Source organism: Podarcis liolepis (assembly GCF_965112155.1).
Source record: "Podarcis liolepis genome assembly, chromosome: 17".
Classification (NCBI taxonomy): Eukaryota; Metazoa; Chordata; class Lepidosauria; order Squamata; family Lacertidae; genus Podarcis; species Podarcis liolepis.
Genome location: NC_139571.1, coordinates 8,129,053 through 8,147,030, shown reverse-complemented (window position 1 = coordinate 8,147,030; position 17,978 = coordinate 8,129,053). Strand labels below are relative to the sequence as shown.

General features: G+C 48.2%; 1 protein-coding gene across 2 annotated transcripts in view; it reads left to right on the top strand.

Annotated features, from left to right (window-relative positions):
* LOC310696914 (mitochondrial adenyl nucleotide antiporter SLC25A23-like) overlaps window positions 1-15,660 on the top strand; it is a 58,148-nt gene extending 42,488 nt beyond the window's left edge. Inside the window, exons 5-11 of one of the 2 annotated variants that reach the window (XR_014520786.1) lie at window positions 3,012-3,170; window positions 5,397-5,549; window positions 5,851-5,958; window positions 6,907-7,074; window positions 7,457-7,607; window positions 9,994-13,748; window positions 13,947-15,660. Coding sequence is in view for 1 of the 2 variants with exons in the window: in XM_083483104.1 (XP_083339230.1) it covers window positions 3,012-3,170; window positions 5,397-5,549; window positions 5,851-5,958; window positions 6,907-7,074; window positions 7,457-7,607; window positions 9,994-10,178 (924 nt within the window). In the remaining variant the exon portion in view is untranslated. Of the gene's footprint in view, window positions 1-3,011; window positions 3,171-5,396; window positions 5,550-5,850; window positions 5,959-6,906; window positions 7,075-7,456; window positions 7,608-9,993 lie in introns of both variants that reach the window. The other variant, XM_083483104.1, reaches the window with a different exon arrangement.
* The last annotated feature ends 2,318 nt before the right edge of the window (window positions 15,661-17,978 follow it).

Genomic DNA, 17,978 nt, shown 5'->3' with positions numbered 1-17,978 from the left:
CCCCTCCCCCTGATTATCCCTCCAATCCCATTAGGAGATTGCAGGAGGGTTTATCGTGTGCCCTCCTTGTGGTGCCCTGCACTTTCCTACGCATTCCCGGCATGGAAGACCTGTCTCCCGTCAGGAAGGGCCCCGATGGCCAGAGCACCTCGGGGATCCATGGGAATTCATGGCTGCTGTCCCTGGCTGAGCTGTGGGAAAGTGACTACAGGCGCCCCAAAGGCTTCGAGTCCATCCTGGGGGAGCATGAGATGGTAGGGCTAAGTCTCTGTGGCTGGGGCTTTCTTTTCTCCCCCTCCTAACCCACAGACTGCCTTGAGGTCCCAAGGCATCTCTCCAGAATCCCTGGCTGGCATTCCACTATGTTTTACTCAGAGTAGACCCATTGACATTAATGAATGTGACTAAATTGGATCCATTGATTTCAACAGGTCTACTCTATTGGATCCAGGCTCCCTGTTTCTTCCCCACCCCTTTTACCTCTCTAAGCCAGTATGCTCAATTTCCATTGTGTCGCTCAGGACCAAACCAGGTGTTGCCATGTTTCCTTGCTTCCTGTGGCAGCTGTGGGCAGGCGCTTGTGGTGGCGATAGGCAGTGAGCTTTGTGGTTGTGTGAAGATTTGACCCTAAGTCTCCCTGGTTCCTAGACAAACACTCTAGACAACGCTAGCTAAAATATTTCCTTGTGTCCTATAACCCAGCCACGGCCTTGCTTGCCTTATTTCACTCTCAGCGAAATATTATTTCTTCAATAATAATAATAAAAATTGCACAAATTTGCCATCTCACTATAGAAGTGTCACTCTTTTCCAGGGCCAGATTTAGGTTTGATGAGGCCCTAAGCTACTGAAGGTAATGGGGCCCTTGATATGTCCAGCTGTCCTTTGCCAACAACAAATTGTCGCTGTATTTTTGTGTTGAATATATGCTGTATGGTAATTGATGGACCTAATAGGTATCAAAAGCCATTTGCACATAACAAATAGGAGCCTACACAACACAAAATACGGGTTTTATTTTATTTCTTTTTTATCTTATATTTTGGAAATGTACATTCAGGGTTTTTTCCCTTTAAATTTTTTTGGGGGGGGCCCAAGAGACTGGGGCCCTAAGCTATAGCTTGTTTAGCTTATACGTAAATCCAGCACTGCTCTTTGCTTTTGAGAACGTTGTGCATGTGTGTGTTGTGTTGCTTCTGCTGATATTGCACAGACTCGTTTACCCCACATCTCTCCTAAAATAATCACTTCATATTCATTCATATATATATATGGGAGAGAATATTATATCTATTTAAACCTATCATCCTGAGAAGAGGGAGAATGTACAGTATATAAAGGAAGCTGTAACTATCGGTGTGTGTTAATGCAAGCATAGCGAAGGTGTGGGTTCTCTCTAGCCGAAACAGACCAGAGAATATTTACCAAAGTGAGGAGATCCAAGGACATTGGTGCTCTGACGACATTAATATCGGCCGTGCCTTTTGCCGCTACAATAAGCTCTCTGCAAACTGATCTTTTTTTGCATGTGTCTGATCTTCTGCTTAGTCTTATTAAATCATGTGAGTCCTTGAGCGCAGGAATGTTTTCAGTATTAAACTCCTGCTGCCCTTGAACAGGATCTGCTGCAGGTTATTAGCTGGCTGGTGTAGCCAAGGCTTCTGTGATCTACTGTGATTTACACTCCCTGCTATGGGATGGGCTATGGCAGATCCACTGGCAGAATTCTTGGAAGGGAGGCAGGGAAACATTCCACCGCAGCTGCATGGAATAGGAGAGCATTATAAGTCAATCCAAACGAGCAAAAGCCTAAATATAAGGTTGAATATGTTTGCAATTCAATCCCATCCATGTTTGCTCAGAACAAGCCCTCCTGTGTTTACTCCATTGATTTGTAGGACTGCAGCGTCAAAGTGATTTGATTTAATTAAACGATTTTAAGAAAACAAAGTCTCGGGAGCATCTCAGTCATTCCCAGTGTCTTTGTGTTCACTGGCTAGAATGCTGGAAGCTTGGAGCAGGTTTCGTTCTTACTGCACGACTGATATGCGATAGCATTTGCTAGCTGTCAGTGAACTGCCATCGGAGCCAGAGGGAGAGGGAGGGCTCCAGAGGGATGCTGGAGAGCGTCCCAGGAGGGAGAGAAGCAGCACATCTTCTGGGGAAGGAAATCAGCGTAGCACCAGTGGAGAAAGGGGGCAGATGGGGGAATCGGCGAGGTGGCTCCAAGACTCCTCGCCGGGGACCAGCGGGGAGAGCACGGGTCCTCCGATGCCCACACCCTCCTTGCGCAGAAGGCTTCCGCGCAGGGAAAATAGGCGGAGACTAGGCGTCAAAGAGCTTCTTTGCTGGAAGAAGTTCAAGAAACGCCCACTGACGGATTCTGCCAGCGATTGAGACAGCCACGGGCGAGTGGCTGTCCAGACAGAAAGGGTTCACTCAGGCAACCCAGCCAGGTGTGGCGCCGATTTACACACGAGCAACCCCTAGAACCATTACAGCAGCTGACATCATGTAGTATTTGAAAGTTGAGAGGTTATGAAATGGCATATATTACATTTGCCTGAGTCAAAATAAGCAAGAAAGTCCAACGAATACTTGAGAAGTACTCGGATTTCAATGCTCAATAGAAAACACCCATTAAACAAAATTCCATTTTGAAATTTTGAATCTAAAATGTGGTGGAAATTGACGTTTTGGAGCATTTAGAATATTTGTAAATCCAGACCTGGGACTCAGCTAGACAGCTGCAAATAAAACGTTTTAAGTGTGTTGCAAAGGGCATTACACAAATGAGACACTAGATGGTGATGGTGAGCTATGGCAAATTCAACATGTTTTTCAAAGCGTTTTTTGTTTTTTTAAAAAACATTTTCACAACTTTTTTTTATATGTGTCTAGATTCCACCCTGGAGGTGTCGCCTTAATAACAGATGCTTCTCAGTCAAATATGGGCAGAGCTGCTTGTCTTTTCTTTAGCTTTTTCCTCTTCTGACCGCATTCATCTGCAGGTCCTTGACATTGGCGAGTGCCTCACCGTCCCAGATGAGTTTTCCGAGAAGGAGAAGAAGACAGGGATGTGGTGGAAGCAGCTCATTGCTGGAGCCATGGCTGGTGCTGTCTCCAGGACTGGAACTGCCCCATTGGACCGACTGAAAGTCTTCATGCAGGCAAGGAGCTGCTAAGAATTACGGAGGGAGGGGAAACAGTATTTCATTCTGCATTGGGACCTGGAATGGTGGCATCAGTTCATGTGGTGTGGGGCAATGACAAACTCAAAAGGGCCTCTGTTTTGTCCCAGAATGCCATGCTGAGGATGTTATGACCAGTTTTGTTTTTTTTACATAGCATGTTACACACGAAGACTATAAAAGGAGAAAAAGGGCTGCCCCAAAGGGCAGGAGCCAACAGGTTCAGGGGTCTTTCACTTACCGTATTTTTCGCTCCATAAGAGACACTTTTTCCCTCTGAAAAACTAAGGGGAAATGTCTGCGCGTCTCATGGAGCGAATGTGTGGTCCCTGGAGCTAAATTGCCGGAGTGCGGCACGCTCCTAAGCTGCTCTTTGGGGCTGGCGGGGAAAACCGGGGTTTCCTCCTCCAGCCCTGGGAGCAGGGGGCAGGCTTCGCGCAGATGCGCGCTCCTGAGCCGCTCTTTGGGGCTTCCCCCGCCAGCCCCAACAAGCTATGGGAGCAGTGGGCAGGCTGCTCCCTGAGCTGCTCTTTGGGGCTGGGGGGGGGACCCGGGCTTCCCCCTCCAGCCCTGGGAGCAGCGGGCAGGCTGCGCGCATATGCCCTGCGCTCCTGAGCAGCTCTGGGGTAGCCCGCGAAGCCTCCGCAGGGCAGCGGGATGAAGGCTCCCCGCTGCCCTGCGGAGGCTTCACGGGCTACCCCAGAAGCCAGAACAGCTAGAGGGAGCACTGCACAGAGCTCCCTCTAGCTTCTGCTTTAGCAGCACGAAGCCTCCGCAGGGCAGCGGGAAGCCTTCATCCTGCTGCCCTGCGGAGGCTTCGCACAGCTATCCCTGGCTTTTGCGGGAGGTGTGTCCTATGGTCCGGTGTGTCTAATAGAGCGAAAAATACGGTACCTCCCTGATTCCTGAAATATGGCAGGGGAAACAGCTACATTCCTGAAATATGGCAGGGGAAACAGGGGAAATTAGCCTTCTCATTGGGTTTACTGGTCTTGGAATTCCACCAAGTCCAAAGACAGCACACTGATGAGTGCAAGCGATGCTATTATCTGCAGGCTCAACTACAGCAGAGCTGGCCATTTGCTGAAAGTCGGCGTGTGAGTTCAAAACTTCTTGCGCCTCTTAGCTTCTGCCCTTGGCATTAAACTCCCAGCGGAGACCACAGCTCCCTATGGCATGGCCCAAAACACATTTTGAAATACCGTGACCACTGTTTGAAGTACGTTTTGAAAGACTGGCCTTGGGAACTGTTGAAAAAGACCAATCTCTTCGCCCGCAGCATTTGAAGATAGCAAATGGGAGGAGAGACTGGATGTTGGGGGAAGTGGAGAGGTGCATGCAAGACCTACAGAGCTTATACCTTCGCAGAAGGTGGCTTACTTTCTGACAAGTGTTAAACCTTATCTACTCCCCTAAGCAAACCTTAACATTTAGGGAAACAGATTTCATTTACCCGTATTTTTTGCTCTAGACCACAAGACGCACCTAGTTTTTGGAGGAGGAAAACAGGGAAAAAAATATTCTGAATCTCAGAAGCCAGAACAGCAAGCAGGATCGCTGCGCAGTGAAAGCAGCAATCCCTCTTGCTGTTCTGGCTTCTGGGATAGCTGCACAGCCTGCATTCGCTCCATAAGATGCACACACATTTCCCCTTACTTTTTAGGAGGGAAAAAGTGAGTCTTATAGAGCAAAAAATACGGTATTTAGTTATTGCACTCATATCCCAAGCTTTTTTCCAAGCTCTCCCAGGTCTTAGTCTAACACTCTAACCACTGCACACCATAGAGGACACTGTGTGCAATCAAAGAGTTGCATCAGCCACAATGAAGAAGAACATGGCTGTGTCAGAGTCTTTTCCTAGTGTTCCTAATTTTTCCATAGGATAAACGCCAACCTTGACTTCCGTCTGCATCCTTCCTCCTTTCTCCCAGAAAATAGCAGCAACACCTTCTGGGAGTCTTTAAATCTTGTGCATTTAGCAATCTTGCCTCCTGTGCCTTCCCAGTGGGCTCCATTGTGAAATTTGAGGGGCCTTTTTGGAATGCTGCAAAGGATACTGGGATGCAGCTCCCGCAACACACACTGGCTTTTCATTGATGCCCCAACCCCTGAAAAATGCCCATTGTTGCTTATGCTGTCAAGAAGAAGGGGCGGTTCTCTTTTCCTTGCCCAGACCCTGATGTTGTGGTTCCATCTTGCTTGTAGGTTCACGCCTCCAAGAACAACAGTATGAACGTTTTGGGCGGACTGCGAGGCATGATACGCGAAGGAGGCATCCGCTCCCTGTGGCGAGGCAACGGGATCAATGTGCTCAAGATCGCACCTGAGTCTGCCATCAAGTTCATGGCCTACGAACAGGTACGGCCTGGGGACGGGGCTGCAGCTTTGGATGTTGTCCCTGTGCACGTGCGCACAGCATTTTAATTCCTTTTTTTAAAGTCCTTCATTACTGGACAGAGCAATGACTTCATGCTGCACAGTATTTCCCATACCTAAGTGCCTGGAACTCCACCTTGGGCATGTCTTTATTGCAAGAACTCGCCCTAAAAGGATCACGCTTCTTTTACTCAGCTGCATTGCCTTCACTCAGCCCAAAGTGCCTAAGGGGAGAGTTCACCAAATCTATCTGTGGCTCGCAATCCATTGCTTATCGTTGCAGATCAAGCGGGCAATTCGTGGGCAGCAGGAAACACTGAGGGTGCAGGAGAGATTTATTGCTGGCTCCCTGGCTGGTGCCACAGCACAGACCATAATCTACCCCATGGAGGTAAGTTTTCTTTGGTAGTAGAGCTTGAGGGGCCGATTCTTATTCTGTTGCTGACTTCATCCATGATATCCGCCCAAATGAATGTGAGAACCTAGCACTAAAGTGGAACCTCGATTTTTGAACGTAATCGATTCTGGAAGACAGTTCAACTTCTGAAACGTTCGAAAACCGAGGCGCAAAGGGCTGTCAGCAAATTCAATCGAGAAAATTTTCACACAGCGGAAGCCGCTCAACTTCCGAGGTGCATTCAAAAACGGAAGCGTTTACCTCCGGGTTTTCAGCGTTTGGGTTCTGAAACTTTCGTCAATGGAGTTGTTCGAGAACCGATGTTCCATTGTACTGCTAACTAATACAGGCCTAGGAGAAGTATTCCCCTCTGCCCCAACCAAGCAGACCTCTGCAGTGCAATTTCTCCATTGTCCCTGCTAATTTGTGGACAGATACTATGAAGACATTTCACCAGAAGGAAATTTTGTATTTAAGGGACAGAAAGGTCCTGATCATTTCTTTTCAGTATGGTGGGATTTTATTTAACAAAGTTTCATTTCAGATGTACAGTGGTTCCTCTGGTTGCGAACGGGATCCGTTCTGGAGGCCCGTTCGCAACCTGAAAAGAATGCAACCCACATCTGCATATGTGCGGGTCACGATTCGCCGCTTCTGCGCATGCATGTGATGTCATTTTGCGCGTCTGCACATGTGCGAGCGGCGAAACCCAGAAGTAACCCTTTCCAGTACTTCCGGGTCGCCGCAGGGCGCAACCTGAAAACGCGCAACCTGAAGCAAACGTAACATGAGGTATGACTGTACCGGTCTCTTTCCCTGTGCCATCTAGAGAAACATGGCTGTCGTGATTGCAGACTGGGTGCTGTTGCTTAATATGAGGGGGTGACGGATAAAAGAGGGATATTCATGCCTTAGTTCATCTGACTCCCCCTCCCTCTCCAGGTTCTAAAAACCCGGCTCACCCTCCGCAAGACGGGTCAGTACTCAGGGGTGGCGGACTGTGCCAGGCAGGTCCTGCGGAAGGAAGGGATCCGTGCCTTTTACAAGGGCTACCTGCCAAACATGCTGGGCATCATTCCCTACGCTGGCATTGACCTGGCAGTTTACGAGGTGAGTGACTGGGCATGGGGTTGGCACAAACAGCAAGGGAAACTCAACCTCAAATAATAATAATAATAAATTTGTATCATGCCCTCCCCAGCCGAAGCCAGGCTCAGAGCAGCTAACAACCATAAAAGTAACACAGCATTCTGCTAGTCCTCTGTGAGGAAGGATACTGACCTGGAAGCCTTTTCTCCTGGAGGCCCTTTTGAAAGACACTGCCACCACTCTTGCAGGAACCCTTTCTCTCCCATGCTGAGTGGCTAAATCTCGCCAGATTCCAAGGCTCGGCATGAAAGCTGCTACCTCCCCATCTGTGTTAGGCCCTGGGATGCACCTGTGCCAGATTCCCAAGTTACTGACTTCCCCTCTCCCCTTCCTTTTGCGGCAGACGCTGAAGAACACCTGGTTGCAGAAGTACAGCAAGGACACAGCTGACCCAGGCGTTCTGGTGCTCTTGGGCTGTGGCACTGTCTCCAGCACCTGCGGCCAGATCGCCAGCTACCCGCTAGCTCTGGTGCGGACCCGGATGCAAGCCCAAGGTGAGATTGCAGCATCGTCCAGACAGTCTGGCCTCCAAGGAGAGCACTGAAGGTGGCTGTGACTCAGGTGTAATGAGCAGGAGGCTGGACTAACTGCAAAGCCCCATTAACAATAGGGGGACATAAGGAGTGTGGGGAAGAAACTCTGAGAGGAGGGGGGAAGAGAGCCTGGAAGGGCTAAGAAACAATGGCCTGTTAACATAACAATATCTCCTCATCCTTGCTGAGTTTCAAGGCTGACCATGAGTTTTCAGTTTAGACCTCTACACACACACACACACACACACACACCGTCAGGCTTCACCTGACTCTGCTCTGTGATCTCATCAGGCAGCGCTAGGCTCTTTGGGCAGCTTCCAATTATAAAACCACAGTAAAACATCAAACGTTAAAGACTTCCCAGTACAGGGCTGCCTGCAGATGTCTTCTAAAAGTTGTATAGTTATTTATCTCCTTGACATCTCATGAGACAGCATTCTGCAGATAGGAAGGCCCTCTGCTTGGTTCCCTGTAACCTCACTTCTCGGAACAAGGGAACCACCAGAAGGCCCTCGGAGCTGGACATCAGTGTCCGGGCTGAACGATGTGGGTGGAGACACTCCTTCAGGTATACAGAGCCAAGGCCGTTTAGGGCTTTTAAAGTCAACACCAACAGTTTGAATTGTGGTCGAAAACTTACTGGGAGCCAGTGTAGGCCTTTCGGGACCGGTGTTATATGGTCCCAGAGGCTGTTCCCAGTCACCAGTCACGTTCTGGATTAATTGTAGTTTCTGAGTCGCCTGCAAAGGTAGACCCACGCAGAGCGCATTGAAGTAGTCCAAGCAGGAGATCGCCAGAACATGTAACACTCTGGTGAGACAGTGCACAAGCAGGTAGGGATGTGGTTGAGGCAAGTATCAGAGGTGGGCATCAGGTTGCTCACAAGTCAATCACCTGAAGTCATCATTGCCTCCCATGAATTCAAGCTGGTTTGCAGATGAGAAACGTTCCCTTGCACAGAACCCCTTCACTTTTGAGCTCCCAAGCTGGGCTTGCTGTCTGCGCTGGTCAGCTGATTGTTCCTGACAGCAAGCCCTGCCTTCAGCAGTGATCAGCTCTACCATGGAGTTCCTTGTTGGAGACTCTGTAGCACAGCTGATCCCAGGAAGGCTTGCTGTTAGCACTGACAGCAAGCCCTGCATGGCAGGGAAAGACCAGGAGCACATGTTGCTCCTTTGCAGCTACACCTTTTCCTGTCCCACACCTAATGTCCTATGATATCAGGTGTGGGGCAGGTGGCTTAGAGAACACAGCCTGATTCGGCCCGGGAGGCAGAGGTTCTCCAGGCCTGTGACACAGCGCCATCGTTCACATGCCTTGCACTCGCCCTCAGGGCAGTTTGGGATTTGGCCCAAAGGAAGAGGGCAGTGAGAGACTGTCAGTGAGGAGGAGTGGGGGGCTCGATCCGGGGGGGGGGGACACCTACTGAGGACATCTTGCCAAGGGCCCTCTGAAACCTGGAGCTGGCACTGAAGTTGACAACTCTGCTCTGGATTGTTGGATAGGCCTCACCAAGATACACAGAGAGCAGTCAAATACAACATTCCTAGAGTGGACATGAAAGGGGATGTTTGCTCCAGCTAGTAGAAAACTTCATGTTTCCTCCTGGGCTGGGACAGGCTTCCTCTGCATGTGACTAGAGGTGGGCATGACCTTACCTGTGCAGGTAACAAAAGCACTAGGCATACAGCCCCCTCTCTCTCTTTGACTCCATTCATTGGAGAAGCAACAGCTTTTTAGCTAGAGATGTTCTGTTGGCTTTCAGCCAACAGAAGACAAAGGGATTATCTCCATATGGGATAGATTCCACGTGTATATACTTTGTAACCTAAATCTGCCTTCAGGGATCCATCTGTGAACTGAATGTGTGAGTAAACTTCTTTTATACTTTTTACACAAGATTGTGTTGTGTCTGTTCTTTTTAAGGGGGAGAAAAGGGGATTACCAGGAATCCTATATTGAGAAGCTTATACGAGCCTGCAACCACCTAACTGCTGTGCACATTTAAAAGGGGAATGTACTCTGCTAAGTAAAGGGACTTGCTAAAGCAAGTTAGGAAGGATATTATTAAACAATATATCCTCTCCTGCCTCCCTGATCATTCCCACACAGAGGTCGGGTGGGCCCGAGCAGGGGTGGGTTCCATCCAATCACTGTTGATGCAGGAACCTCCTTGGTCGGGTCTCACTGAACGTTCTCATTCCATTCCTATGCTGAAACAGCTTTAACGTTAATTAAAAGCTGGGGCCATTTACAGAAACAGAAGCGACCCTCTCCTGGAACTTTGTTGGATAAGCTTTCAAACATGTGGCCCTGACCTCTCTGCTCCTTTCCCTTCTCTCTGCAGCAACCATTGAAGGTGCCCCACAGCTGAGCATGCTGGGCCTCTTCAGGCACATCCTCTCTCGAGAAGGGGTGCTGGGCCTCTACCGCGGCATTGCCCCCAACTTCATGAAGGTCATTCCCGCCGTCAGCATCAGCTACGTTGTGTATGAGAACATGAAGCAGGCTCTGGGGGTCACGTCCAGATGAAGCGGATGAAGCCTGCTTCCCCAAAGTGGCCAGGACCTGCCTCTCAAGAAGGACCGCTCCTCCCGACAGTGTGTCCTGAAGGCAGCAGTAGGTGGGGACGTACCTCCTCTGCTCTAGTGCCCTGTGGGGCAGGGAGTGGGCAGCTGGGCGGAGGAAGGCCGGAGAGTGCTGGAGTGAGCGGGCCCTTGTTCTCCTCATCCCCAGAAAAGCAGAGTTCTTCCTCAGCAAGGAGGAGCAAGGATGCCTGTCCCACTTGCTTACAAAGGTGTCCCCCGTCCCACCGCCAGACACCAGAGGATGGGAAGTGCCATGGCCCTTCGGAGGTAGATTTTCATAGGTCTCCCAAGTGCTGGAGTCTCTGGGGACGGCCACCTCAAACGGGCTTGCTTCTGAGTCAAGGCTACTCGCCAGGAGCCTGCCATTCTCGCTGCATGTGTGTCATCTTCTTCCCTGCCCGCCCCCGGCATGTTTCCTGTTCTGCGTATTTCTGCCAGCCATACCGCGATCCAGCAGGAAACCAACCCCACCGACGTTCATCGCCCGTGACTTCTGGCCAGATCTGGAATGAGCAGCTATCCTGTAAGCAAAATGGGGAAGGTACTCTTCGCCCCACTTCACCCACGGTGTCTCAGCACTGGAGATGATGCATTCAGGGACAATCTGCCATACACTGGAGGAGTTAGAAAATTCAGTGATTGCAACCAGGAGTTTTCCAAGCCCTTTTGTTGACACCCTGGCATCTGGGGTTTGAGGATACCCGAGGACACGTTCTTACTCCACCCCAGATATCCAGCTGCAAAAACTGAACCACGTTGATCCCTCTTCCATTCCTCTCTCTTCCACATCCTGTGGGGGCGCTGGAGTGCCAAGGAGTTGCATTTCAGCCCAGCACTGCGTTATATTTACATATGTGGAAGGTGTCTGTATATTTTGCACGTTGACTTGTTTTTAACTTATAAGACTGGTCTGCACTCTCTTCTCGACCTAGACATCGGGAGATGGAACTGAAATGTCTTCCCATCCCCAAACCTTCCCTTTCCCCTCTGAGGTGGTGGACAATGGAGAAAGACATTTCAAGGGCTATTTGCTGTCGTCTTCAACACACATTACCTGAGGTCTCTGGATTTCTTGTGTGAACACATTTCTGCTTGCTGGGAGATGTTTGCGCTGTTCACAGCAGCACTGCGGCTTAAGAAGTGACACACACAAACACACACACACACCCCCCAACAATAGCCCTTGAATCCTTGCTCCCTGGTTTCCATGGCCCTCTTCTGTCTTGCTTACCTCTAAATATTGGCAAGTTGCAATACAAAGGAGGTAGGAACTTATTTTTCCTCTCCCCCCCCCCGCCCCCCGTGGGATATTGCTTTGAAAGATGTAGAAGAGTCAGGATGGCAGGTAGAAAGATTGCCCAGAAATACCTTCCTCCCCACCCACCACCCAGCAATCATAGTAATAGTAATAAAAATAAAAACCTGTTTTCAAAAGATAACCCGCAGCACTATCTTCTAATGTGTACAGTTCTGGGGCATTAGGGTTCCAAGCCTCGGCTGAAGGGATCTGTACAGTGTAACCAGAGTCGCACTAAAAACATTTAACAGCAGGAAAAAAATCTGTGGCAAGAAAAGCTTTCATCTTTGTTTTTCATAGTCATTTCTGCTTCTGCTAATCACGGGCAAGAAGATATGAAGGGCACTAAATTCCTCCCACCACCAGTACCAGCAGCTACATTCAGGAACCTCGCTGGCTGCTGAGATTTCCCGCAAGCATTGCTCCCATGCTTTGCAACCAAAGGGCAGGACCAGGGAAGGCCGCCAAATGTTAGAGACGGCACTTTTGTAACCACAAGAAGGCAACAATAACCCAAGTTCCCTCAGAGTTTTAATACAGTCGTACCTTGGATCTCAAATGCCTTGGCTCCCGAACGATTGAAACCCAGAAGTGAGTGTTCCAGTTTTTGAACGTTCTTTTGGAAGCCAAACCTCCGGCGGGGCTTCTGATTGGTTGCAGGAGCTATCTGCAGCCAATCAGAAGCAGCGCTTTGGTTTCTTAACGTTTTGGAAGTCGAATGGACTTCTGGAACAGATTCGACTTCCAAGGTATGACTGTACTTGGGACACAAATGTGGATAGGATGGTTGTTGTTTTAATGGGATCCTTTTTTGCTCAAAAAGGTGCACCTGTACTTTTCATCAGCTTCCAAGACAATAGGAAGTCAACAGTGGCATCTGCAGTAAGTTGAAGCTGTGGGACCTCAGACCCCAGACAAGCAGTAGCAATGTTGATGGCAGCAGAGAGGCTCTGCCCCATAACACCCACACAACCTTGTAACTGCAGGTCATATTGTTCCCTCCTCCCTTTAGGCTCAAGGGTGAGATTGTGATCTCTGGACTACAGTGAAGCCTCTGTGATTTCTTCAAATGTGTCAGATGTAGTGTCGAGCTGTGTCAGGGGTGGACCCTGGTAATATGGCGCCCTGTGTGAATTTGCCCTCCTCCCCGAGGCTTGTGCTGCCTTCCCAAAGCCAGGCTTCCCAAAGCTGGGAAAGCACTAACCTGTTAGAGCCCTCACACCTCCTTCCCAAAGCAAACACTTACTAGACTTTGGGAAGGAAGCAAGAAGGGGCTCCGTTGGCCCCTGCCCCCTGGCCAGGGGAACCAGTTGCGCTGTCCTAAATCTGCCCCTGGCTTTGTCTGGGAATTCATATGTCAGGAAATCAGTCTCTTGGGTTGATATACATGGCCGTATTTAATACTTTTTAAAAAATGCAAACACAGTGGTACCTTGGTTCTCAAACGTAATCCGTTCCAGCAGCCTGTTTGACTCCCAAAACGGTTCGAAAACCAAGGTGCGGCTTCCGGTTGGCTGCATGAGCTTCCTGCACTCAAGCAGAAGCCACGTTGGACGTTTGGCTTCTGAAAAACATTCGCAAACCGGAACACTTACTTCCAGGTTTGCGGTGTTCAGGAGCCAAACCATTCCGAGTACCAAGGTACTGTATAACAAAAAGAGAAAAATAAAAATTGAGACTTTCCGGCTGACGTTAACAATAAAAATATTTCATCACTTCTAATTTAAACAAATAAATAAATATAAGCAGTCTGTCACAAACAGGTTTCTAAACAAGATTGATGATTATAAGCCATGTGTTCAAAAGTAGAAAGAGCACTGCATTTTAGTCATGTTTAATGCACAAGAATCCACAAGAATCTTGGGAACTGTAATTTGTTGCGGGCGCTGGGAACTGTAGTTCTGCAAGGGGCAAACTACCATTCCCAGGATTTTTTTAGGGGGGAGCCATGTGCTATATGGTGTGGATGTGTGGTGTCTTGGGAGGGAAGGGGGTCAATGCTGCACATGTTTCAAGGGGCAACAGAGTGCAGTGCATGACGTTGGCTTGGGCCCCTCTTGTGTTGCACAGGTTTGGAATCTCAGCCTCAAGGGCTCGTCCAGATAGCATTTGTGTCAGTGTGGAAGCCTCACCAGAAAGAGATGCCAAAGAAAGAGGAGAGAATTTGTGCGGTTGTCAGTACACTGTGCAGCTTGCACGACTCTCCGGTGGCTCACTGCACTAGCAGTAATTAGTGTGAGGAACCTGAATTTCCCTGTGGCTAAGGGAAATATTCTGTCTCCGATTTAAGGAGGATATTGAGAAGCTGGAACGTGCAGAGGAAGGTGACCCAGATGATCGAGGGTCTGGAAACCAAGCCTTATGAAAACAGTTGAGGGAGTTGGGTATGTTTTGCCTGGAGAGGGGATATGATAGCCATCTTCAAATAGCTAAAGGGGTGTCACATGGAAGAGCCAGCAAGCTTGTTTTCCCCTGCCCCAGATGGCTTCAGGTTACAAGAAAGGCGATTCCAACTAAACGTGAGGACAGATGGGAGGAGACAGCGCTATGTTTCTAGAAAAAGAGGTGCCAGAACTCACCATGAATACCTCCCTCGTTCTCTTAGAATGACACCCACTTGAGAGGTGCTAGAACTGAGTTCCAGCTAAAAGAAAGCCCTGGTAAGAGATTTTCAACAGTGGAATGAACAACCTAGGAAGGTGGCAGACTTTATTTCATTGGAGATATGGGTGGCTATCTTTCAGGGATTCTTTAGTTGTGACTACTTCATTGAAGGTGGGTTTGATGAGATGACCTTTGCCTTTCTTCCAGCTCTATGATTCTGTGTTGCCTGATGGGCATGGTGAACCTATTCCAAGTTAGATGGGGGTTATGATCCCTTTAAAGAGCTTTGAGGAAGACATTAGTTCCACAATTGTAGCTTCTCCGATTGCAGCGAAGGAAAAAGTAGTTGCTGAATACCAGCTCTCTCTTTCAGAGCATTTAACAGGAGACCTTACCTATAAGAAATGAAGAGCAATTATAAATGTATATACCTGCCAGTATTCCTATCTGGTTGTGTTCCTGGGCTGATGGTACAAAAATCCAGAAGAGATAGAAAGGTGGGGAACCCACTGTACAGAACTGAGGCAATGCTAGAAAGATGTTTAATATTGTTTTCAGTGGAAACTTATGATTTGAGGTTAATGGCACTTTGATTTTAGTAGCAAAAGGGAGAGAGCAGGAGTTAAGAAACAGGCAATACTTGGGAGCTTACAGGGATGAAGTGAAACTAAAAGTATTCCTTGAGCCTGACTGGCATCTCATGCTTGGGGCAACTCGCCCCTCTCCTGCTTGCAACACTGGGGAGGACAGGTAGGATTGCTCAGTTGCAGCCTTGAGGTCCCCACCCTCCCGTCAACAAATTGGGAGAAAAAGCAGAGGCCATTTCTGCTGCCCATTCCCATGTTATGCTTCTTCCTCTGCTAGCTATGGCAAGCAAGATCCCCAGGTGTGCTGCCCAGAATGTGTGTGAATAAAAACACCGGGAAGAAAATGAGTGGGATAAGCTGTCGCTGCCTCATCTCCTTTGTCAGCTGCACATTTAAAGGTGTTTTAGGGGAAATATTTGAGATGTAGACTAGCAACCCTAGTGAGAGGGTTAATTTGGTATGTGACCTAAAGCATGGTGTAGATGTAAGTAAAAGTTTGGAGAATCTGACTGTGGGGCAAAGGACCTGTTAGCCTTCAGATCCCCTCCTGCCATTGAGTTTGCAAAACAGCTGTATATCCTGTTATCCAGTTGTGGCCCTGGGCTTCCTGCTGCATGACTCTTTGAGCATTGAAAAGGTGTAAATATCAAATGATCCCTGACTAAAATTTTCTACAGAGAAAACAGCTACCTCTTGTTACTTTCTCCCAGGAAAACCAGTGTGGGGGCTGGATTCTAACACAGAATCCATTTTTTAGGGACAGAGCAAAGTGGAAAGTCCTACCCACAGCTTTTGCATTCATCTTGCACTCTTTCTTTATAAATGTTGCCTGAATCCGACTCCAGCAAGGCTACTTCCATACATCTGTTGCTGCTGCGTTTTGTGTTGGTATTTCAAAGGGAAAAAAGAACACACACTAATAAATTTTCTAAACTTTCCTTTATGTTTCTTGGTCTGCTTATTATGAAAATGGTTTCAGTTGCAGAGTACAAACATTTTAGGGCAGGAATCAACCATATCTATGTTGCCTTTGTACTAGGAGCTGCATTTAAATTCATTATTCTTAACTTCCTGACCCAAGAGAGACAAGAATTCTGTGCAAGGTTCACCAGCCCTCCTGGCTTGCCAGTACAGTGTGGTTTTATGGCTTGATTGGAGTGAACATTTTGCATCTGTTCCAACTGTATAGTATTGTTACTCACTCGCGTCACCAAACTGTGAGAAGTTGCAGGGATCATGTTATAGCAGAGCTGGGGAACCTGTAACATTGATGTGGTTGAACTCCAGTTCCTGCAAGCCTTTGCCAGCATAGTCAATGGTCAGGGTTGATGGGAGTTGCATTTCACGACATCTGGAGGACCACGGGCTTACTATCCCTGCACTACAGCGTGGCTCCTTTGGAGGGAAGAGTACTGGATACTTAGGGCTCGTCCACACCTCCAGTTCTCCATGCCTGGAAAGCATGGGCCCAAGCAGTTTTCTGCTCATCCTTCATTATCGAGGCATGGATCCAAGTGGTTTTGCCTTTTCCCTGCTGCATTACCCCAGAAAAGCAGCTCTTTGGCACTGAACTGGAGCAAATAGCAATCCATGGAAAAACCAATTGCAGTTTGTTTTGATTCAGTGCTGAAGATCGTGTTTCCCCGGGGGGAAAGTGGTGGGGCAAGCAGAGGTGTGAATAAGTCCTCTGGGTGTCTTTGTAATATTCAATTTATGCAATTTGCAAGTAGTGCCTGGTGAAAGCAGGCAGCGGTGTAGCAGGGTCACAAAGCCTGCTGACTGTGCACCAAGTTCCCAAAGGGAGCCACAGCCTCCCAATAATGCTTCTATTGCAGCTTACCCACAGCTCTCTCTGCCTCCAAAACTGAAAATACAGAATTTGGCTACAGCTGCCGCTCCCTTTTAGGGCTTATCCACATTTAACCTCTTCCCCATACTATCCAGACACTGGTCCGCATTTAAAAGTTCCATATCTGTTATTTGGTTTGGTTTGAGGGATTTTTTTTGCCCCAGAGCATTCCCCGCGAAGACCCACCCTTTAGTGCTCAACCTGAGCAAACATCAATTTAGTTTTTTCACTGATTGCCATTTGCTCTGACTGAGCATTGAAGGGCAGGCTTTTGCAGGGAAAGCTCTAGAGAGAAAAGGTGGGGAGCACTTGGAGCTTTAAAGCATGGACCGTGCCTGGCAAGAGCGGAGGAAAGCTAAGTATAGATAAGCCCTTACTTCTGAGGTGTGTTACCATCACAAAGCAGGAGAGATTATTCAGTCACCAAGACACATGAACATTCTACCCACTGAGGACATATCAACTGATGATTTCTAAACATTAAGCATCTCTGTAAAATTCTGGACTTGCAAACTGCATATTGTTCAATTTGAACAAATGACACTGGGATGGCCGCCTGTCATGGATGCTTTAGATGAGATTCTTGCATTGCAGGAGGTTGGACTAGATGACACTTGGGGTACCTTCCAACGCTACAATTCTATGGTTCTAAGACTTCATAATTTGCATGAGCAACTGGCTAGAAATTGGCCTGCATTTCAGGGCTGCCTCAACTACACAAGCAACCAGGCACTATCAGGGAACCACACCCATGTTTGCTCTTCAGGACTTAAGGGTTGATACAAAACTGGGAAGAGGTGCAACACTTTAGGGCCATACAGTGGTACCTCGGGTTAAGAACTTAATTTGTTCTGGACGTCCATTCTTAACCTGAAACTGTTCTTAACCTGAGACACCACTTTAGCTAATAGGGCGTCCCGCTGCTGCTGCCACCCGATTTCTGTTCTCATACTGAAGTAAAGTTCTTAACCCGAGGTACTTTTTCTGGGTTAGCAGAGTCTGTAACCTGAAGCGTCTGTAACCCGAGGTACCACTGTACTTCCCAAAGTGTGATACATGAACCCCCAGGGAGTATGCAAAAGCATTTCAGAGGGTATATGGCAGAATTATTAATGTTACTTTATCATAGTTTTTAAGTTTTATTAAAACTACCCCCTAATGATCTTCTGGGGTTTCACAGCGCATTATTTAGCATAACTTTCTTTCTGAAGAACTAGGACATTTCCTCCCTACCTTTGGAACAAATAACCCATCTATCCAGTTACAAGATGGACATCTGAACAACATCCACAGGCCCAGTGAACACTACTGAGCAGAACGGAACCTTTTGCACACAGCCAGGACATCCTTACAATAAACACCTTTAACCGTTCTTTAAAGAGCTTGTCACACACTAGGCAGTAGGAA